Genomic DNA, 25000 nt, shown 5'->3' with positions numbered 1-25000 from the left:
AAGTCTCACCTTAGCAGCCTCGTAGCCCAGGTTCATCCACTGTGGTGTGGCAAAGTGCACAGTTTCAGACACACTGTAGCCACAGCACACCCTGGACACAAATGCACCGGGGAAGACCACCACAAACTGCCCACTCTGCTGGACTGTACGATGGACCTTTATTCCCTCACGACAAAGCACCTCTGGAGAAATCTGGTAACAAATAAATGCAAAGACCTAAAAAAATCTGAATTAAATGAAAGTAACCACTTTAGATTAAATGGCTTCTTAAACAACAACAAAGATTTTAATCATAGGAGTCTGATTGGACTGTTGGATGGATTGGTGGATCTCAAGTGCACATTGAGACAACAGATTTGTTTGTATATACATTTGTAAAATTAGCTTTTTTTGTTGTTGTTGTTTGCAATATCTCACCATAACATTCTTCTCCAGCATTTCCAGTCCCGGCGTGCCGTTGGCCTGTAGCAGTGTGTGCACCACTTTATCAAGCTTTGTCTTTTCCTCAGCAGGAATGGAATACCTATAATAGGACGGGCAGAACTTCCAGTTAGTGTCAATGTCTGCATGACATAACACAACAGCACTGTCTCTAGTGGCTCCTAAACCAGATTTGTTGCCATGGAAACAGAACTTGGCTTTATGATGATGAGTCATGCACATAAAAAAAAGAATCACAGCTGATCCTCTCGTGAGCGGAATGAAGACTGTAATTCACTGTATGAATTACAGAGCACAGAGCCCTCTAGAGGAAGAACATTTTAATACAGCCAACTTCAAGTGTTAAGAATTGTTGAAAATCTGTGTATTAATTAAATATGAACATTTGATTTTCTTCTTGGCATGTAATTAAAATAAACTGTAAAACTAAATGGCTAAATATTAAGTACTATATAGCATTATTATTAGTAGTATTAATAGTATAGTAGTATTAAACCTGATCTAAAAGTAAAGGAATGCTTTATTATTATTAAAGTGTTTTATTAATATTTTATTACATACACATATACACAACAGTTCTGTCTGGTTCTCGAATCTGATTGGCTGATAGCCGTGTGATATTCTGCAATATTAGAACTTGTACAGCCTCATCACCCTTCTGTATTACTCCACCCCCCACAGAGTGACAGCAGATTAATAAACTCACTACAGTTTGACAAATATAGCTGTTGTTTAGTTGTTTAGATTGCATCTATACAGTTTATTTATAAGGATAGTGCCTATTTGAAATATTTATAATTTCTGAGATACAGTGCGTCGGCATCCATCAGCCTGTCATTGAGCAGAGCAAAGACGGTTGACGTTGTCCATCCACAAGATGGCGACAGACCGCATAAGCCCTTAAGCCGCCTTTCTACTGCACACAATATTTGGACACGACTGTCGGATTACGCCCCCTTGTGGCAGTCACACAGAATTTTCAGTTTTGTCGCACATGATGGGAGAGAGGCTGTTCTCGTAGTGTTCGAAATAAAGGAGTGCAAAAGCAAGAGCCTTTATTTTTCGTCCGTTATAGACCGCTAAAAAATTTGGAGGGAATGTGGAGACAGCATAAAAAAATAGTTTTTTTATGATTTGAAGGTTTTTTTTTTTTGATATAGACTTTTTTCTGATTAAAAAAATAATGAAAAAACTCCTATTTCTCATCTCGTGCGGGCGGACCAGCTTGGACAACACTTGATTACATCACATCCGGTCGGCCGGTCGCATCCGTTCTAGTCGCAGGAGTTCAAATATTTCAACGTATCCGCAGCTCAATACGGATCTGAATTTTCCGCATACGGAGATGATTGGAACTCCACACAGCTTCCGGACTACTCCTTATTGGAAATTAATGACTTCCGGTCTGTCACTTGTTGTTTGTCGTTTGCAGTGGAAAGGAGGCTTTAGAGGAGAAAAGATCGGTGTATTTTCAAACTACAGCTGATCAAAACATTATAAAATTGGTGAGTGACATCCTAAGTCGATCTCTCCCTTTTTTATGTTGCAGGGCTGTTTTTATACCATAGTAATTGTAGTGTATGGAGTGTGAGATGTACTCGCATATCAGGAATGTATGCATGTTGTGTTGGCCACTCTTTGTATAACCCTGAGCTACTTTTTGGTTGGCCATCTGTTTGTTTTTAATGTGTCTCCTGTTTTCATTACTGCAGACTCATTCAGTAAAAAGAAAGAAAGAAGAAATGCCCACCATGTGTTTAGCGTTTTTCCTCATCACAAACACAACAGTAATCTGGTAGTTTTTGCGTTACTTTGGCTTTATCAGGGTTAATTATTGTGATCGCTCAATTGCAAGAGAAATACTGAGAAATGTCTCTAGACTGATGGCACTTCATGCCGTTCAGCCTTATAATCTTAAAATATCAGCAAAATCACCTGTTTTGTCATCACTTTAGACATTATGCTAGAGAATCTTTCAAATACTAGCTTCAAAATGACGTTGGTGAAGTATCAACAGTTTCTGCTGTTCTGACGTCAGCTGCAGATTTTTAGACTTGCACACCTCCCACCAGTGCCGATATACAGCCATACAGGTCTGCTACTCGTGTGATATTGCTCATATATAGCGAAACGAAATATATAATGAAAACTCACCAAATGCAATCAGCACCAGTGTGTAAGTAATCAATGTATGGAAGGCGGTTTTGGTCTTGTGACCAGCATGAGGTAGAAAAGACCATGCCAATGTTCAGCCAGGGAATAGTCACCCCTGTGCATGAGAAAAAGAGTCAGAAAGAGGAGTGAAGACCTATTTAATAATAATAATAATAATAAAAAACATTCCATAATGCAGAGAGAAGTGTATGTTCTGCTTCTAACGACGATAGAGAACTCACCCGGCACAGCACCAAGATGGCGCAGAATGGATCCAGAGTTATTGGGAAGGACAGTGAGGTTCCATCCATGCCTGCGGTGAAAGAGAAACAGACAGAAAACAAGAGAGATTACAATAACATCATTTTTATAAAACAGCAATGCATATTTCCACAATGCCTTTAATCTCAAATGAAAGCAGCTCTTACTTGGAGAATGGCTCCGACTTGCCCACAGGGAAGCCGCTTCCATGTGTGTTTGTGTCCACTTTCCCATAATGCACTGCTACATGGCAGTCCCTCTGCTCCACCATCCGCCAGTAATCTTGCTATATAAAGAAAAGCAGGACAGATGGAGATGAAGAGAAGTGGCAGGAAGGAAGAAATAAAACAAAAAACAAGGACACAACTGTCTTGGGATGCAGAAAATATGCGCTACTAAAAGACGATTTGTCAAAGAACAGTTATAATTATATATAACTCTGTCTGAAACACTTTATTTTCAATGTACAAGCAGAACTGACATTATATAGGAATAATAACAAACATAGACATTTACATTTGATAAATGGTTAAAATAAAGGAAGCATTATGCATGTACCTCAACTTCAGCAGCCCCAGGCTCTTTGTTGAAGTACATCATCATTGTATTTCTTGCTATTCTGTAAAAGGTGGTCAAAGATACCGATCTCCCCTGGGAAGCATAAAACAAATAAATCAGTAAGACAAATGGCAAAATACACAAGCAAGTATCTCTGTCTTCCTTAAAATACTCAGCCTTAGTGTAACATAAATGTTAGCATAAACCGATATGCACCGATATGGATATTTTGGCTGACAACAATATTGGCTTGATAAATACAAATATTGATATTAACTGAAATCCAAAGAAACATAGTTGGCAAATTTATTTCAAAACCGTAACTGCAGAAATCAACAAAAGCACAAGGAAATGTCTTTCTTCAGGAGTACAATCTCTTGTTATGTATGTAGCGGCTGTGGGACACGCCATGTGGAAGGAACCAATCAAAATTCAAAACCCTAATGGCCAGCAGGTTACATCTGAAGTGGATCAATAATCAGAAATAACACAATTTATTTTATTATCAGGTTAATATCAATAATATTAAAAACAAGCCTATCTCGGCCTATACTTAGACAGCTGCTAATATATTATGCATCAATAATAAATATTTGTTCTCCTCAAATTATCCTTAAGATTAGCTGTTTCAGTTGATCAATCTATAATACACACATTTTCCCCCATTTTTTTTTACCTAAAGTTACTTTATTTTTAAAAAATATAACTCTCCTAAAGTTAAACAGATGAGATTTACAATTTTTGAATGGTATATATATATATATTGCATATGGACCTGAACATGCATCAATACCTCCGCCATATTAGTACAGTGCTCCCAGGACAAATGTCATTCAACCGCACTACTAAAGACCAAAGCCAATCTGAAGATGCTGGACTTCTGTGCTGTGTACGGTTGTAGTAACAAGCAAACAATGAAATTAAAGCATAAAGGCAGAACGTTTCGTAGGTAAGATTTCGTTTTTTACGATTTTGAATGTTACGAACTTTTGTGCTCAACAAGTAACATTATTGATGATAATACAGTCAATTACTGCACTGATTATGAGGCAAAGTAGCACCAACTCGCAATAAATTCTAGACTTATGCTAGTTTTGATGAATAAAGTCAGCAAACCATTTAAAAGAATTATGACAAGATGCTGCGGTGCCAGAAACAGCAGTAACGTCTAGTTTTTTAATTAACTTAAGGGTGTCTGATAACATAACAGTGCCTGCACCTCATTGTGCATACAATGTGCACACATTTAGATTAGAAAGGTGGATGTGCACATTGAGATGAAGGGATATAAATGGTTCAGACAAATCATTCATAATGGAGATTCAATCATAAACGAATCGCTCCCTCTGTTGGAATGAGAAGTTAAAGCGGGAGAAGGGGGTGTGTTTCAGGACATGGATTAGATCAATTTAACAGGGAGGGAGGATAAGACATTTCCATGCATACAAACACAGGCTCTTTGTGGGCAATGCCCATGCGGTCACTTATCCATCCATGTAGAAAAGTGATGTAAAATTATAATTTTTGTAATTTAAAATATATTTGCATACTGACCACCGGGAAAACTCCCGAACAAAGAACAAAGATACATGTATAAATGCGTATATATACATATATATATATATATATATATATATATATATATATATATATATATATATATAAATATCTGTCTCCGGATGGCCAGGCCTCCACTGCACGTTGGTCCCATATTAATTTCCAAGGAGCGCTACACTGTACCAAAATGGCAGCTCTAGTGACGCATTCCTTCCAATAGACAATGTAGGCGACATCTAATGTAAATATGTATGGTCAGGTGGGAGCACTTTTACTTTAGCTTAGCATAGTTCATTGAATGAAATTAAACCATTAGCATCCCACTCATAGCATGATACAACATTGGTTATTTTGATGGAAGTTAGCCGATTTTCAAGCACTGGCATATTGGCCTAGAAACTAGCAAACAGTCAGTACATGATGCAAGTACAGAAGAGTAAAGTTCTAAACAGGAAAATTATCAAAACTGTTCCGTTACAGCAAGGTGCTAAAGGTCTAATCCGGTTCAATGATCTATAATAAGTTAAGCTAAAAATACTCCAGCCAGATCCAAAGATTGTCAGAATGGATTCAAAATTTGTGAAACTCAACTGTTTAACTTTAGGGGTGATGTAAAATTGGTCTATTTTAAATAAAAATGTGGAGTGTTCCTTTAAGGCATTAGGCAATTCTCCTTTTCCTAGTTTTAAGATACAGATTGCGAATTTACCCAATTACTCTAAAATCCACAGATTGTTGACTTCCTTAAACTTTTCTTAGGCGCTACACACAATTTCAACCACATGAAAGCACTTTTAACTATAAACAAGACAACTGCTAGGTACTGCACTGGAAATGAACAGAAGTGTAGTGTGTGAGAAGCTCAGTTGTGACCTATATTCAGGCATCATTCTGTGAAGAGGCCCACTTTTATCGTACCACCCAGCAGAAAGTGTTACCTCAGACAACACACAGGCAGACAGACAGGGTGCTATAAGAGTCAGCAGGGTATTTTTATAGGGCTGGTGAGGCAGACGGAGTCACCTTACATAGACTATATCTACAAACCTGGACTCACATACACAAGGAACTGAGGGCCTGGGAACAAGGCCTCTCACACAACAGCCATTCTCACAGATAACCACCCACCCACTCACTGTTCTCTCTTTCCTTCACCATCAGTCCTCTCACAAACACAAGAACCACACAAACTCTGCCCTATATTTGAGTGAGCTGCCTCGATTTTCACTACTTCCGAATGGTTCGTTCACACCAGACGCAGATAAATTGTCAAGTGTGAGTGATTTACATGTTAAGTCAATGCAAAGATGCGAATAGACATCCTGCGGCATGATTTATGCGAATGAGGCGGCGCGAATGACGCATTTCATGCTAATGAAGTGGCGCGATTGAGTGTTTTGCACGTTTGATGCGCGAATAAAGTGATTTGCTCGAGTTGGAAAAACCAAACTTTAACAGAGACTCGTGTTAACCAATCAGGAGCTTGCTCTAGTGTGGACGTAATTATGACATAGTGCCTGTTGTTGGAAATCCTCCTGTCGACACCAGCTCATCAAACTGGGCTCGGCTCAGTCTAAAGCACCGTTGAAAGCTTCCATCATCCAGGTACAGTTTCCGGAAGTGTTGATGAACTCACAGAGCTAGGTGCACCACTGAAAGAATCTAGTGGACTCAGTCATGGCGCCAAACAAATCTACGCTGTTTATCAGGCACTCATATAAGCAGATTAGCAAGTTAAAGGAGAATGAAGAGCTCAGGCTCAAATCTGTGACTCAGAACATAGAAAACCATCCTAGACAGCATTAAAACCCAAAACACTTCCTTCCACAGTAGTGTGGCTTTGCGTTCAGACAAACCTAGACATCAGTTGATTCTGGCACAATCCCTGGAACCTTAGGGGTGAACCCTCTATAAACACTTCACTATCTGAAGAAACAGCACATCTGCCAGATTGAATGACTCAAATAAAGTGAACAAAACAAGTTTGGCACATGATATTTCTATTTCAAAAAGGAACACAAAATGTTGGCATTACGACTACCATAATAAAACCATTGCATTATTTATCACCTCTCTTACCTTGTATATACATTTGTGCTGGTCACTGAGAACACCTTCATCTTCCATCTCCTCCACTGCCTCTTCACTCTCCACTTTTTCCCCTTTCTTTTCCTGAGCAAACAGTCTGCGGCGGCCAGCCTGCCGCTGTATGTCTGGCTCTTTGTGGTGATTGCGGAAGCCATTGCGATGGCTGAGGCCATTGAGCCCATTCTTAGGTTCATAACGAGGAAGAGCCAGAGAATGATGGCCATTATCAGAGTGACCCTCCAGGGGTCCCCGCTTGCACTCCAGAGCCTCCTTTTCTGCCCGCACCTCCTGCTCCAAACGCTGGAGCTCCTCAGGTGAAAGCATGTCATAAGAGAGCAGAAACTGGAGGTAGGCCTCCTGGAGCTTGGCCAGACGATCCTGTGCTGATTTGGGAATGCGAAGCAGGTCGGCCAGCCGGCTCCATTTTTTCAGGTCCATCACCTGCTGCATTCCACCCAAGTCGCAGACCAGCTCAGAAAAACGAGCCAAATCTACTTCACAGCCACCTGAAGGGGTGAGATGGAAGAAGTGATTGTTAAACTTGCGAAAACTGTTTGATAGGAAAGGTGTGTTAACAGACAATATATAATTTCCAAACAACTCAAAATCACTGCAACTACAAGACACTGCACCATCTGCCACCAAATGGGTATTGACAGCTCCAAAATTAAAATTCATTACATTTCACAGCCCATTAATTCTCTGAATATGTTAGAGTAATCTGGAGTTGCATCTTTATTTGTCTTGTGAAGCAATGAAACCTAACACCTGCAGAAAGTGAGCTAAAAGACTGAGGGCGAGTCAGCGCCAGCAAAGTTCAATGACCAAGAGTTTAAAACTCTCATAGGAATTGATACAGCATACCGGTGGCAGTCTGACTGACTCAATGAACATTTATTTCAACTGTAAATTATAACTGGATCTTCAAATAGCACACAAAATTCTGAGGCTTGCGGCTGCTTGCTTAAACTTGTATCATGCTGGAAAATATTTGACAAAAACTAATAGGCAATTGGTTTGACATATGGGTTTCCTTGCCTCCGGCAGACAATAGACTTGACAACATATGTTAAGACTGGACCATGAGGATGTTTGTTGGTCAGTTTCCATACTAATTGTTTTCTCCCCAGTTTATTGACTTGAAATGCTGAAAAACATTTACATAAACACAAGCCCTGGGCAACCTAGCTACATTTGCATCTCGTTGTTTCAATTGCAACTGAAGTTCTTGATATGCAGGTTACTAAAACCTAGGGATGAGCAAAGCTACTCCTGGATGGCTAATACCCTATAGATTGTACTTTTTTAATTATATGAAGCCCACTTTCCTCTGATGTATTGTAAAAAATCTGGTAAGATTTTCAGACATATTTGATTAGGGTACAAGCTAAATTCTGCCGAGCAGTTGTGCTAGTATATTTGGCCATCCTTACCCTAGACTCTCACATTTACCTTTGCAGTATCAGTGCTCTATAGAGTCTAATGCCTTAGGTTCTAGAAAATTCCAGGTTGAAAAAGCTGCCTTAAATTCTGCAGTTCAGTAGTGTTCCATGTCCTGATTTGACCTACACAAACAAAAGCAGATATAAATGCAGAGGATTTAAAAGACTTGCCTATAACAGGTGGCTGATCCATTGAGATGCCCTGAGATTTGAGGTGCTTCTTAATGCAGGCAAGTTTCTGAACATTGGGGCCCCAACGCCTGCCCAGCTTGTGGATGCGCTGAACCTGTGTCACAAAACGCATCTCATCATTGAGTTTGCATTCTGGCCTCCAGTCAGTAGGAGGCAGCACTCTGCACAGTCCACATGACTCGGCCTGTTCTCGAAATGAGTCTAGGTACACCAAAGGGTCCTGGAACTCCCTGGAGCTTGGCTTGAAAACGGGCACATCCCCCAAGGCTGCATACCTCGCCCTGCTCCTCTCCCGTTCCCTCTCACGCTCCCTGTCTCTGTCCAGCCGAGGTGGAGGCGTGTGTGTGGGCTCTGCTGGTTTGAAGGACTTGCTGGCTGAGGTAGTGGATGTGGTCCGGTTGAGGGTAGGATTAGTTTGGGCCCTCTGCTGTGCTTTTCTAATGAACATCAGTTTGCCAGCAGAGGCACGTTTGGGTCGCTGTCGTGCTGGCTCAGGGATTGCAGGGTTCTGGGGCATGGACGGGGAAGCTGGAGCAGCAGGGGGAGATGGAGGAGGGGCAGGACCCGTTTTCTGAATAGGGGAGGCAGCCATTTCAGTGATACTATGTGCAATAGTGACTGTGTTAGGGGACTTGAACTGATTCAGGGCCTTCTTGCTGCGAGTTTCCAGAGGGCTAGGCTGCACTTTAGCTTTCTTAACCTCAGTGGCATGCTGCTTAGTTTTAGCCTCTTCACTCTCAGTTACAGCTCCAAGCATTGTCATGGCATCACTTCTGCGCTTAGAGTTCCGCAGTCCTTGCCGCACTGGTCGGTCAACAACCTCCTCTTCCCTGGCACTATGGCGTCCATTTAGCCTGCCGTTAAGCCGGCTCCCATTAGTCATCTTATGCACCCCATTCGATAATAGCACCTGTTTGCGGGTTTTTGCATTGATACTTTGGGCTTTTCCTGAGTGAGAGAGCTGGGGCCGGCCATGGCCATTGCTGGTTGCATGATGAGAATTATGGTGATGGTTGTTGCTGTAAGCACGGAGGCCAGCAGAAGCTGCGTGCTTGCTGTGGTTGAGTTTGGCTTTTTTAACCAGTTCTCGTTTTGCTTTGGTGTAGGTGACGTGGCCCTTGGACACGGTGGCTGTGTACTTCACAGTTTTGGACGGCAGACGGAAGTCTTTCTGCTTTTTGGCACTGCCTTTATGCGTGCCAACTGATGATGCCCTTGTGAGTCCATTTACCTTTGAGACCTAGAGTGAACAGAGAAAGAAGATTGTTATCATAATGCAACAAAGTAAATCAATGCAACTTGCTAAGGAACTGTGAGATTTTTCAAATCCTGACTGAAAAGAATAAGCTCCTAACCTTTATTTGCATACCAAGACAGTCACAGTTCATGTCTCCACTCACACAATAATACAGACCACAACAGAGCTCCAAAAACCCCAAACCAGGGGAAACAGCAGGGAAGAAAGAGGGAGGGGAAGTGTACTAGATTGATGAAGAAGAAAAAGAAAGATGTTTTTTATTCAGTGCCAACAGCTGTGAAAAATCCTTAGAAGTGTAGTTTAATCATAAAACCCTATTCAAGCACCAATTCATCGGCTGCTTTATTCAGTACAGAAACCTAAAGTTCTTCAAATTTGGCTTTAATGCCCCAAATAAAAGAAGCAGTGCTTTCAGCTGATCTGAGGCCCCCAATATACTTCACAGCAGCGCAGATGCAGCTTGGGTTACGCCCGGTCTCTCATTGTTTAACAGCCGCCATGGGAATTTGACTATGCCAGGCTACAAACATTGTCAGCCTCGACTTCTCTCTTCACATTGTTTTGTTTGGCTCTGTTCTTCTGGCAAGGCAGAAAGGATCTGATTTCCTATGTGTGTGTTCTTATAGAGCCAAGAAAAGAAGATGCAGCCGGAGGGTTTTAGTGGGCTAAAACTCTAGGTGAAATAAACACGATGTGCTTCCTGACATCAGAGATATCTCACTGGATGAGAAGAAAGAGTCCTGAAATGTGGCTTGAATTTGTCAACAAACCTTTAAAGGGATAGTTTACCCAAAAATGAATATTTATTCACTATTTACCCCTCCTTGATTGGGTTCAAATGTTTATGTGCAAAAGACAATGACTGCGTCCAAAATCACATACTTCCATACTATATAGTATGCTAAAAACACTATACGAGCTGAGTAGTATGTCCAAATTCATGGAATTCAAAGAACAGTATGCGAGAAGTACCTGGATGACCTTCTACTTCTGGCGAGATTCTGAAGTGTGCATCTGATGCACGCTGCACTATCCCATGACTCCCCGCGAGAAAATTCATGAATGGGAGTGAAGCAACGTAACTCGCGCAGGTAGGTCACGTTATATCACTATTATGACAAAATGGCAGATGTAATACGTCCGAGTTCCATTCATACTGGTCACATTCATACTGTATAGAATAGGGGTGTCAAACTCAGTTCCTGAAGGGCCGCAGCCCTTCACAGTTTAGTTCCAACCCTGCTTCAACACACTTGCCTGTAGGTTTTAAACAAGCCTGAAGGGCTCAATTAGTAAGATCAGGTGTGTTTAATTAGAGTTGGACCTAAACTGTGTAGAGCTGTGGCTCTACAGGAAAGGAGTTTGACATCCCTGGTATAGAACATACTTTTCTAACAGCCGAGTAGTATATTTAAATCATTGACATTCATAGTAAAAAAAAAATACTATGGAAGTCCATAGTTACAGGCTTCCAGCTTTCTTCAAAATATTGTCTTCGGTCTACAATAGGAGAATGAAATTCAAACAGGTTTGCTACAAGTGAAGGGGCTGTAAATAATAACACAATTTGAATTTTTGGGTAAACTATCTATTTAATTTTAATGATGCAGTCAGATATGCAAACCATTCCTGCATATTTGTGGTGAAAAGATTATTGGGCAAGTTCCAATTTAAGACTTTGGCTTTAAATCTATCCAAAAGGCTAGTATCATACTAGCAATTGCTTGTGTCACAACGTGAATTTTCCACCTGACAACAAAGAATCCATTTAATTGTTCCATTTGATTATATGATGTGGCCCGTTTTGATAACTTCACACTTTTGAATAGGCCATTAGATGTGGAACCACACCCTCCCACATCCCACTCCATCCTTTCAACTTGTGTTTTCTGCTTTTTAAAGTCTCTGAACACCCTTAATGAGAGTCTCTGTTGTGGGAACGGTGTCCAGACTGTGCTGATCTCGGAGCCAGAGGTTTGCTGTCGGACAGGCGAGGAGATAGCTGAGTGTCTTTGAAGTAAGACATCGGCTGTATTGTATTCCAATCAGGTGCAGCCGCACAACAAAGAGAGGCTATTAAAAGATAAGGGGGACTGAAATGTGACCTCCTTCATCAATCGTTTCCTCTTGTCGGCAGCAGGAAAAAAAGAACTGCAGGAGGGAGAGGGGGAGAATATAAAAGAAAGCGACAGACTCCAGCCCCAGAGGCAGGCATGATGGATGCTCTCTGCAGGTAGAGTAAGCAAATGTAGCATGATGTCAGCTGCGGCCATGTCTATGAAGCACCCCCGTCATCATACCCGCCCTCTTTTGAAATAACACGTCAGTGGTCTACGGCACGCCTCATCCCATCTGCAGGGCTCTGAGAGTGCAGAATGTGATGGTAATGATAATCCCACTCAGCATAACGCTGGATGCTGAGCAGAGCTTGTCTCGCGTCTGGCTTTGTGTGTATTGAGCATCATGACCACTAGAGGGCTCACTGAGCCCAGAACTCTGCCTGAGGGGGCAAATGAGCCCTGCCACATGCTGCCAGCTATTATTTAGACTTTCTGAAAAGGTGGAAGAGAGAAAGTGAGAGAGAAACCACGCAAGCAAGAGAATACAGGTCAATGGACTGTCCCCAGTGGGCAACCCCCTGAAGGGGAAACGGAGAGCAGGCTGGAGGAAACACAGAAGAAAACAAGGAAAGAGAATGGAAGGAAGGATGGAACAGTTAAAGGTTGGCTGGCTAGAGATGTGCGATTAAATCCGTTTAACAGCCAGGAACAATAACAGGAGAACCCACACAGACAAGAGACCAGGCCAGCTTTTTGAAGTAGATCTTGGACTCATGCGAGCGTGAGGGAGGACAGATGACATCATGTGTTGCTATAGGCCAGCTGCAGCATAGCACAAGATTTAACTGAGAACATCTGCAGCGTTCAAGTCCACACCACACACACACACGCATGCATGCACTCACACACATGCACACTATATTTTAATGTATCAGTTCTGACAATGATGTTTCAGAAGTGTCTTTTGGTTGAACATTTCTGGGAGAAAATTTTAAACTTTTTATCCATAGTATTAAAACAGGATATACCCAAAAGTCCAAAACTGTGTATTCTAAATATTTTTCCTATAACAAGCATTTTTACTAGTTCAGATAAGAAAAGGTTAACTTTGTTTATTACATGCAAAACTTATAATAGCTTGTTTTTGGAAAAATTTGGACAATGGTTGCGGGAATTGTCTTATTGTTTGGCTTTAGAAAAATTAACGTATATAGTCAATAAAAAACCTGAAAAGTTTTCCAAAGTTTGAAATCGCTATGTAGGTCTCCTGAAGGAAGCTGGTGCAAATATTTTGTCTGTACAACTTGTATTACCTGCTGTTGATATACCATTGTTGTTATATGATGTACCTGTATATTGTACATGTAAGTACATGCATTTACTTATATGGATATGCGTATATATATATATATATATATATATATATATATATATATATATATATATATATATATATATATATATATATATATATATATATATGTGTGTGTGTGTGTGTATAAAAAAATAGAAATTCAAAGTTAAACTAATTTTGATTGGGGGAAAAAAATAAGTTTGGATGGTAAATACAGATTAAGCACATATATGTTATATACATATAGGGATGTTTCAACCAAAACTAAAAATTCTGTCATCATTTACTTCACTTTTTTCAAACCTTCTTTTTTTTCTTCTACCAAAAAAATAGCTTAAAGAAAACTGGAAACCTGCAACCATTAACTTCTAAAGTGTTTTTTTTTTTCTACTATGGCAGTCAATTGTTACAGTTTTTTTTTTTTATCTTTTTTTTTTTTGTTTGTTTAACAGAAAATAAACTCTAAAAGTATGAGTAACAATGACAATTTAAATTTTTCGGTGAACTATCCAATAATAATTCAACTTCAATACCATTTTACACTTTATAATAACATATTTCTATTAAAAATATATAAAACACATCTAAAATTTGTGCTTTCCCTTTGGAGACAAACTCCAAATACCACAGCCAAATATCCAGCAGTTAAAAGATCAAAAATCAAAAAGACTCCTTAATGTAACTGCCATGGATGAAATGAAATAAATAAATACAGCTGTAACTCGGTCTAACAATTAACACACAAAGCAATTTAATAAAAATGCTGCTGAACCTGATCTGCACCCGCTGTTAGCAGCATGAGAACTCTCTTGTTCCCAGATCAAGAAATGGCAAGCACTCATAATAAATACATAAAGTCCACAATAAAAAGAACACATTCGAACTACCACTGCCTGTTTTATCTCTCAAAACTATTCCATCGACATACTTTATATATTCTGTACACATATAGACTGTTACTAAATGTGTTCAATTTTCAGAGTCGTTCAAAACAAAAATAGAAAGCAGCATGATAAACATTTATAGCATGTGTAATCGGTTATGCTCATGCCATGGCTCTTCAACACATGAAAATTGGCTTTTAAAAAGAGAGGCAATAAAGAGAAAAGAGCGAAAGACAGAGAGGTCAACAGCTGTCTAGTAGATCGTCATAGTTTTGTGCACTATGCCACATCTATCATCCCTGTTTATTGTTTTAAGTATAAAAGACAAGTGGTAATGTGTTTATGTGCATGTGTCAGTGTAATAACAGGCTTTATCTGACTCAAGGGTTTAACACGGCATCAGTCATTAAACCACCACTTTTAGGTACTACTGCTACACTATGAGGGCTAAAATACACTGGACCAACACTTCTCATACATACAAATAAAAGGTCATTTTGATTACATGGACAAAACAAAAAAAAATTTAAGAGGTTATATATAACATTTAGAAAGTCCTGTTATTAGCAGCCAGTGGCCAGTAAGAGAATTACACAAAGGAATTTAAGTACCGTAATTGGTTCTGTGTCCCAGTCAAAAGCATCAGAATAGCACTTTATATGTAGTAAGCAACAAATTTTACATAATTCAGCATATCCTATGTTTTACAAAAAATTACATGATGCAAGGCCCTTTGGCATTGTTGCTTTCTATTTTACATTTAAGTAACTGTAATTTACAACACTCTTAATGTACAAGAAACAGAATGTGAATATACTAATGGTGAAGGCTGTTTTTTTTATTAGCTTAGACATAAAAATTATTGATGATTTTAATTATTTTTAAATGAATATGTAATTACCAAACTGATCTCACAAGGAAACGTAACTATTTCAGGTATTGGCAAAAAAAAGTGGCTAACTCATACAAAACAAAGGAGGCATAGCCCTTTAGAGGCAGAACCCCACCCTTAAACCCAACTGTCATTGTTTGGTGAACATACTAAAACATACTAAAATGTACAAATGAGATTGTACACAATAAAAACTGTATAAATTGTCGTGACATAGTGTTGGTAAATATTATGTGCTGTGCTCTTTTTAATAATTAGAAGTAGAGGAAAAAACATAATTCATAATTTGCTCAAGTTCTGCAATTGCCTGTTATCATATCAACAGATTAGGGAAATAATATTTGGTGACACTTTATTTTGATGGTCCAGTTGAGTATTAGTAGACTGTCTGCTTGATATCCTTTATACTGATGCTAAACAGACATTTAACTGACTATAAGAAACTTTGCAAGTACATGTCAACTTATGGCTCGTTTCCACTGACTGGTACGGTATGGTTCGGGTTACTACGGGTCACCTTTATCAGGCTTGCGTTTCCACTACCAAGGGTACCCTTTTGGTGGGCGTGGTGTATGACAGAAAGTTTCAGTCGACGTCATTTTCGCTCGAGGTAATGTCTACAATAAAGCTGTACAGGTCACTCACATATCATTTGAGAAGCACTTCTCACAAAACAGATGCTTTACACACAAATAAAAGAAACTTTACAAGTAGATGTCAGTTTACACGAACCCTAACCCCAACCTAACAGTCTACTTTTAATCTAATGAAAATTCTTTGGCATGTAGAAGCAATGCAACTTAATTCAACAAACGGACCATCAAAATAAAGTATGACCTAATATTACAATGTTAAAATATGGTTATGTTAGACTACATGACTTAATTCTCTTTTCTTTACATAAAACCCATCTTAAAATACAAAATGGCTGTTTCTCTGAGGCTCATTTTTTATTCAATGAATTTTGTAGCACTCAATTGTCTCCTTTCCACTGAGATACACAGTTCAGTATAATACACTACAGTAGAATTTGGCATGGCTCACCCTGACCAGGCTTGTATTTCCACTGCCAACAGTACCTTTACTTGGCAGGCTTAGTGATTGCCAGAACAAATATTTATTCATATATTGCAGTTTCTGCGTGATTAAGTTCATTATTTCATATGTAAAAGCTCAGCAAGTGGAATAAGTAAAAACCATTACAGAAATAATTTCAATGCAAGACAAAACATACACAGAAAGAAAAACACCATCAAAAAACAGCGCTACACTATTTTGGTGCTTTTGGCAGTGGAAACGTGAATAAATGCGTACTGAACTGTACGTTATTATACTGAACCAAACCATTCCCCTCAACATCTACTGACTAGCAGATCAAGCATATTTACTGACCTGCAAAACCAGTCATTTTATTCTACTCATGAGCCTCTGATGGACATGTACCTGCTTTCGGAGCTCCTCTGCAGCTCTCCTGTAGTTGTGGCCATTGGTGTTGTGGCTCTTGGCTGTGGCTGCCGTGTGTTTGTGGGAGATTTCAGACTCATCACACCTCTCGCTGCGATCTCTCCCCACAGATGACTCTCTGGCTTTGGATCTGGGAGTAAGCTCTTTGTCCTTGTGTACCTTATGGCCATTCAACACTGCAGTAGAAAAAAACACAAAAAAGGTTAATAAAATAACCAAATATTCTTTATTATTAAACTCTTTTTTGGTGGGGAAGCATAATGTTTATTAGCATGCCTTTGCACACAATACTTGAAACTGTATAAGATGATTTATGAACGAATTTGACTTTTGTCAGAACATTATTTTGTCCATGATGGATATCAACCAATATAACAGATGCAATAAATTACCCTAACTTCCCCTTTAGTTTCAATATAGATTTAAAATAGTATACAATATACACTAGTAGCCTATTTTGAATACATATTCTGTTTTAGACAGTCTAGATGCCCTGTGACAGAAACCAGACAACTACATACAGGAAGAGCCCTGACAGACATGTGATTGACAGAACGTGGTAAAAGTAAAAAAAAAAAAACATTACAGAAATAAATTCCACCGCAAGACAAAACATGCACAGTAAAAACAACAACCATCAGCACTTCTGTATGTATATAGAAAAAGTCCTGAGCAAGTGAAATAAAGTGCAGACTAAACTTTCTACAAGCATCATAAAATTGCATAAACAACCCCCCCCTCCAAACATATAAAAAACAGCACAAAACAAAACAGATATAAAAATACAAACAAAACAAGAGAAAACAAAACTTTTGTTGTAAAACACAACACAAAAAGCTAAACTAAATTAAACACTAAAAAAATACAAAAATATATTTAAATAACAAGAAAACCAAACAAAAGAAATGAAATCAAAACAGCGTAAAACAAAACCGATATAAAAAGCAAAACAAAAGCACACCAATCAACAAAGAGAAAACTATTTAGACAAAAAGGTTAAACTAAATTAAAAACAAAAATATAAAAAGAAAACAAAAGTAAAAACAAAATAGCTAAACTAAAAAGGTAAACTAGATTAAAAACAAAAAATATAAAACGAAAACTAAATCAGACAACCAAACAAAATAAATTGTAAAACAGAATAAAAGTAAAAAAGTAATAAAAAAGAAAAAAACTACATAAAAAAGAAAACCAAACAAAACAAACGGAATCAAAACAGCCATAAAACAAAATCGATATAAAAAATATCAAATCAAAGAAGAGAAAACAAACTCTTTTTTTGTAAAACCGAATGCAAAAAAAGCTAAACTAAAAAAAAATAAATAATAAAAGTAAACCAAACAAAACAAATGAAATCAAAACAGCACAAAACAAAACTGATATAAAATAAAAGCACACCAATCAAAGAAGAGAAAACAATGTTTTTTTTGTTTTTTGTAAAACAGAAGACAAAATCTAAACTAAATAAAACAAAAATATAAAAAGAAAATACAAAAAGAAAACCAAACAAAACAAATAGAATCAAAACAAAAGCAAAATAAACAGCACAAAACAAAACCTCATCTCTGAGTTTGTTTAGTAACATCTCTGAGTTGACGTTAGCATATGTGCACTTTACAGACAACGCTGTTAGAAACCTTTTCATTGCTTTTGGACAGCTTGGTTATCAGGCCCTCTGGACGGTTCTAATTAGCACATATTCAAACTGCTCTCTGTATTTATGACTGCTCACTTTAATTTTACAGTGTTTAAATATCAACAGGCAGCAGAGCGTGTCAGCGACAGGGAAACGAACGGGCTTTCGCGCTGTAAGGCTTGTGCTTGGAACTGCTACCGACAGCTGAACTCAATAAAAGGTGTTTAATTTAGAAATGTAAACACGCCTCTGGGTTACAGAGGTTCAGCGAATGAAAGCAGAGCACTGTGGTTTCTCGCTCTGAGAGACACAGAGAGAGGGAGAGATTGGAGCTTTGCCTGTGCTCCATATTAAAGTGTCACATCTGACACCGGCCGGTCAGACAACAGGCTGCATCCAGACACTGGAGAGACAGAACGAAGAGAGAGAGGTGGAACAAAAGCTTTTTTTGATCACGGGACAGTATGCATTTCACTAATATAACCAGCTTATGGTGCTCTACATACAGAAAAGCTCAAGACCGTAAAGAACAAGCAGAAAATTCCTGAATGGAGGCCAATTTGAAGCAATCAAGACATCCATTTAAGGTCACTTAACACTGGCTGACAAATAAAAGTGAGGTAATTCATCCATGTTGAAAGAACAGGAACAGACAAGAAAGTTTTTGATTGGCAAAACTTATTTTTGGACAATGTGTTGGAATTTAGATAAACTGTTTAGAAGTACCAAACTAAGGAAAGGACATTTACATGATAAAATAATGATATAATTAGCTTTTTTACAATTAGTAATAGAAAGAAAGTTTAGGATTGGCATACTCCTTTATCTAACGTTAGCATTCGACAGTCACACATTTATATCATTTCAGGGTATAAAATATAGACTATAGCCTTGTTTGCAGTTTGCTACTGTATTTATTTAATGTTCACGGTGTGCTGTAATAAAAGTAAGCACTAATTTGTCTTTATTTGAAAATAAAAGATAGATAAATAAATGATAGATAGATAAATAGAAATATATAAATATATAAAAATATAAATATATAAAAATATATATATATATATATAAAAAAAAAAATATATATATATATATATATATATATATATATATATATATATATATATATATATATATATATATATATATATATATATATATTTAAATAAAGGCTTCCAGTGTATTTTAACAACTGCTTTATATCCAAAAAAACAACTATGTATGAAATAAATATTTATAGCATGTCAGTATGGTGACTGTCAATAAACAGTTTGACCAATGACTTTTTTTATTTGCTAACAAAAATAAGACATGAAACATTTTAATCAATAGCATTTCCATGTGAAACGAACAAACAAACAAACGGAACAAATGGAACGCATGAATGAACAAACGAATGAACGGATGAAACGAATGGACAAAATGAACGGATGAAACGAACAGATGAAATAAACAGACGAAATGAATGGATTAAACGGACAAAACCGATGAAACGAAAAGAACAGACAAACGAAACAAATGAAACAAACGAACAAAGAGAATGTAACAAAATGAAACGAAACAAAACAAAACGAAATGAACCAACCAAACAAACAAACAACGATCTAAAGACCAAAATAAACAAGCAAACAAAAAAAAAACACAAAAAACTAAAACTAACTAAAAACAAAAATAAAGACCTTCTAAATTTAGGAGAAAATATTAAATGTCTGTAGGACATCTATATTGCCAAAAAATAGACAAAGATCTAAAGAAATAAAAAACACAATAGTCAAAAACTAAAAACAAAAATTAAGAACTTCGATATTTAGGTTAAAATAGTAAATCCCTCAAGGACAGTGATGGCCAAATTAGTGGCCGCGGACCCAAGTCGGCCCATGTTAACCTTTGAATTGGCCCACCATCTCATCTGAGAAGAGAGGAAGAATTATGAGGATGGTTTAGAGACTGTTATTTCTAATTTAATGTAACTTTTTTTTAATTGCTAAGCTGCAAAAAACTAGCTGAAATGTTTCAATCAAATGTTGTAAATTAAATTTAATTTGTTTTAAATATATGCCGCATCACCCGATGGATACAGGACAATGCAGAGACATCAGTGAGCAAATGAAGGCACAGATTCTGCTTGATTATTGTCTTCAGCATTGAACTCCACTGTGTTATAACTTGTTTGTTTTTTATTGTAATAAGTTATAATTTAAAATTATACTGCATTAGTTAATACGATTTAAAGTAATGTTTTCTATTTAATATTAAACATTATGAAATAAAAATGACCTACGCAACTGACTATCGGCCCACGGCTCTCAATGATATTTGGTGTTTGACCATTCATACAAAAATGTTTGGGCACCCCAGCTCTATGATATCTATATAACACTGATATCTTTAAAAAAAGAACAAAAAATCAAACATCAAACTATAATTTGTAAGCGTACTGTATGCGTTTATATTTAAATCCCAGCTTGATCATCAAATTACCTTTAAAGACACTTTATGGGTCTCTTGTCTTTCAATTATCTGCTGGGAGACTATTTTTGTTTGTGAACATGATGTTTCATTAACACACATGCTCCCACAATACCTTGCTGTCCCTCTTTAAACTCACTCAGCGTAGGTGCTTCAGACTGTCTCGCCTTCATTTGTAGAGGTGTGTGTGAGAGTGTGTGTAGTGTACAGAGACTCGGCACAGCTGCGAGCCGAATGCATAAACACCTTGTTACCGCCTTTCCTACTAAAGTGATAATTGGAGTGGAAAGATGGAAGCGTCACGTCCCAATCCAACACAAGATTCCCATCTCTTCCCTCTCTCTCTCTCTCGCACATTTACATGAATAAGATTTGTGTTTTTCAAAGTCTTGTGCTCATCAAAGCTGCATTTGTTTGATCAAAACTGTAATATTGTGGAATTACAAAACACATACAATATTTTAACACATCCAATAATTTTTTCCTTTAAAAAACGTTTACATTTTTTTATATATATAAAAATAGCTCTTTCAAAACTCCATTGATCAGTTTAATGCTAAAAGAAAGCATTATTTCTTTAAGCCTGAAAAGTAGCGCATGTTAACCTGTTGAATTATTACATTGATCATTGATCTGCATTAATATTTGTGGCAGTTTGAGCAATGAACTTGAAGTGTAAACTTAAAATATGAATTTAATGTTGTAAAAGAGCTGTTAGTTCATTACTTTATAGCTTAATTTAATTAAATCACAGCTTATTACGGAAGTGTCACGTCCCAATCCAACACAAGATTCCCATCTCTTGTCTCTCTCTCTCTCTGTCTCGTACATTTACACTAATAAGATTAATGTTTTTCCAAAGTCTTGTACTCATCAAAGCTGCATTGTTTTGATCAAAAATAAAATATTGTGAAATTACAAATATTAAATAGAAACGATAACATATAGAATATTTTTTTCCTTGAAAAAAAAAAGAACAGATGTTATATGAAATAGATTTACAATAACTGTTCAAAACTCTATTGATCAGTTTAATGCTAAATGAAAGCATTATTTCTTTAAACCTGAGAAGCAGTGTATATTAACTTAATCTACATTAATATTTGTGGCAGTTTCAGCAATGAACTTGAAGTCTGAACTTGAAATATGAATTCAATGTTGTTCAATATTATTATTATTATTATTATTATTATTATTATTATTATTATTATTATTATTATTACTATTATTATTATTACTACTACTACTAATATTATTATTATTATTACTTTTATTATGATTATTATATTTGCAGAGAATGACAAAATAAAAATATAAATGTGTGAAATATCTACTTTTTTCCATTATTATTTAAGGTCTAAAACAATGATAAAATGCTTGTTTGACATTTTGAATACACATTATCAGTAGTACCAATCAAAATTGTTCCCAAAACGCATATCGATTAATAGCAAATCCAGAAAACCAATACAAATTTTGAAGTTCTCTATTAATATTATTTGACTTTTTTTTTAGCCAATGTACTTTATCTCTCAAATTAAACAACTAATGTAACTATTAAATGCTCTTCATGACAACACAGCATGCATTCACAGAAATTCACCATGTATACATAAAATCATTTCACAGATAAATGAAATAATCTCTATTTGCATAGTGCTCCATTTGTTTTTATTACCGAGTCCGTTGATCTTGCCAGGTGGTTTGCCCTTCTTAGGTGTGGACTGGCACGACGTGGACGCCACGCTGGGTGCTTTCTCTTCTTCAATCTCATCTTCGTCTTCCAGATCCTCCTCATCCTGAGAGCAGCCGAAGTAGGCCATGTTACTGGGTAATGCCGGTGAGCCTGTGAGATGAGAGAAAGCGTTAAAGGAAGCCATGCACAGGCCCGGCACATTTCCTGAGAAGTGGCTGAAGAGAATGGGATAAACAGGCACAAGTCTGTAATCTCAGTTTCTATTGCAACTGTAATCCTCTGAAAATCAGCGGCTGCTCTGGATGAGATTAGAGAGTGTGGCAGACTGAGGATCGCTGCTCGCACAAGCCTGAGTGTTACAGTACACTCTTCGGTTTCAAAAACACCAGATGATAACCAGCGCCCCACTGCATTATTACAGCCCTTTGTGAAGAGACTCGTAATAAAGACACTGCTCCTGGATCAGGCAGAGCTCGAAAGCTGAAAGGTCTGGTTTCAACACACATGGTGGAAAACCGAAAATAATAAACAATGAATTACATGAAACCTTTCGATAAATTACTTTTTCATTTGACAAATAAGAAAAGAAAAAGAAAACAAAGATTGAAAGCTTGACTAATTATTTTCATTAGTCTAACAAACAAAAACAAATGTGATTTGTCAGATAAAAGCAGAATCAAAGCAAAAAGCAAAAACAACAAAACTAAAACAATGTCCTTTTGACCAATGTACACCTTTTGACCAATGACTATTTGTCTAGCAAATAAACAAACAAATAAATAAATAGGTAATACATAAAATAAATAAAATACATAAAGTACAATAAAATAAATAAATTATTTAAATTTAATTAAATAAAATAATAGAATTTTTTTTAAATAAATAAAATAAAAAAACAATAAATAAATAAATAAATAGATAAATAAAATGACAACAAAATAAAAATAAAATAAAAACAAAACAAACAACAAAACAAGAAATGTAATGAAACCCTTTGGCAAATGTTTAATTTGTCTAATAAATAAATAAAAACAAGGAATGACATAAAACCTATGATTAATGATTGTTTTCATTTTTCAAATAAAATAATAATAATAATTATAATAATAATTATAATAATAGTGATAATACTACTACTACTTCTACTACTACTACTACTAATAATAATAATAATACAATAAAAACCAGCATAAAAAAATTCTAAGCAAATAAAACTGATGACAAAACTGAAATAAAATAATAAAGAATTTAAACCTCTTATTCAAATATTTTTTCATGTCTAATAAAATAAAATTAAATAAATAAACTAAAAATATAAGACTTATCCTTTAAAGTTAAAGCCACAAATTTAATTAATTAATTTATTTATTTATTTACTTATATGGGGCTATTTTTTATTGTTATTATTATTATTGTTATTATTATCATCATCATCATCATCATCATCAATAATAATAATAATAATAATAATAATAATGATAATAATAATAATAATAATAATGATAATAATAATATAACAACAACAACAACAACAATAATAATAATGACACTAATACTAATAATTATTATTATCATGCTGCAGTCTTCCTTAGACACACAGCCTTTTACAGAGAAGGCCCAGCAACAGCCAAACCTGCATTGGCAACCTCAATATTTCACATACAAACAGTCCCAGTGATGCATGTCAAATGGCTGTTGCCCATTAGCACTAAAGATGCCCCCTCCAGCCCTATGAACACTAAAACCTGCACTACTGCACGTCTGCACTACACCGGCCAACAATTATCATTATTATCTAGCGCTGTTCTCCACCAGCTTCATGAATGAAACATGAGCGTGTTGCTGTGGCCTGTGAATGTGCTCTCATTAGCTCTCTATTAAAGTGAAGCTGCCGCCAGTATGACTGCGATGCTGATGTCACTGCATGCATACAGCATTCGACACGGCAGATTAATGCTTATTGTCTGTGGAACAACGTTTCTGATAGCATGTGAAGCAGCTTGATTGTTCAAGGAATAAACTAAATTAAAAATATTAAACAAAAATATCTAAATATCGAAATATGGTCTTAGAATTTACGTAAAATTTCAGTTGAAGCAAGATGTAGTAATTTTAACATTTTTTTATATTAAGGATTAGCTAACAAAGATAATATGAATACTAAATAGGGCTGCACGATTAATCGAAAAAAGATCACGATCTCGATTCGACCCTCCACACGATCTTAGTTCAGCTTTTCTACGATTCAGCAAATTATTTTTTCAAGGTCAGAAGAGAAGCTTAAAGGCAGTCGCACAAGTCTTCAAAGGAACATGAACACCTTACAATGGCGTTAAAAATGTCACATACTGTATTTATAAGGTATAATTCACCCAGAAATGTCATCTCTGTCTTCGTGTAATGATGTATTTGCGGCCGCGAAATTACATGTGAGCTGACCACGCAGCTACCAAGAACGCGTGCGCGTGCACGCAGCACACCAACGACAGCTACTTTAGTGAACAGAACCTGCATAGGCTGTGAATACTGCATCGCGTTGGGGAATCATATTGATATATCTTTAGAACCCGGTATACCGCCCAGCCACCATTTCCCCA

The 25000-nt window shown here is 36.8% G+C and overlaps 1 protein-coding gene across 1 annotated transcript in view; it reads right to left on the bottom strand.

The window, feature by feature from the left end:
- The window catches only part of jarid2b (jumonji, AT rich interactive domain 2b), a 177968-nt gene that overhangs the window by 5285 nt on the left and 147683 nt on the right, over positions 1–25000 (bottom strand). The window contains exons 5-14 of the mRNA XM_056479618.1: positions 22386–22553; positions 16585–16781; positions 8625–9933; positions 7051–7565; positions 3415–3507; positions 3024–3142; positions 2838–2908; positions 2596–2710; positions 418–523; positions 10–192 (exon numbers count right to left, since the gene is read on the bottom strand). Coding sequence (XP_056335593.1) covers positions 10–192; positions 418–523; positions 2596–2710; positions 2838–2908; positions 3024–3142; positions 3415–3507; positions 7051–7565; positions 8625–9933; positions 16585–16781; positions 22386–22553 — 2876 coding nt within the window. The remainder of the gene's footprint in view (positions 1–9; positions 193–417; positions 524–2595; positions 2711–2837; positions 2909–3023; positions 3143–3414; positions 3508–7050; positions 7566–8624; positions 9934–16584; positions 16782–22385; positions 22554–25000) is intronic.

Source organism: Danio aesculapii, chromosome 19 (assembly GCF_903798145.1).
Source record: "Danio aesculapii chromosome 19, fDanAes4.1, whole genome shotgun sequence".
NCBI classification, from domain to species: Eukaryota; Metazoa; Chordata; class Actinopteri; order Cypriniformes; family Danionidae; genus Danio; species Danio aesculapii.
Note: the sequence above shows the minus strand (reverse complement) of the source record. Positions and strands in the feature narration are given on the sequence as shown.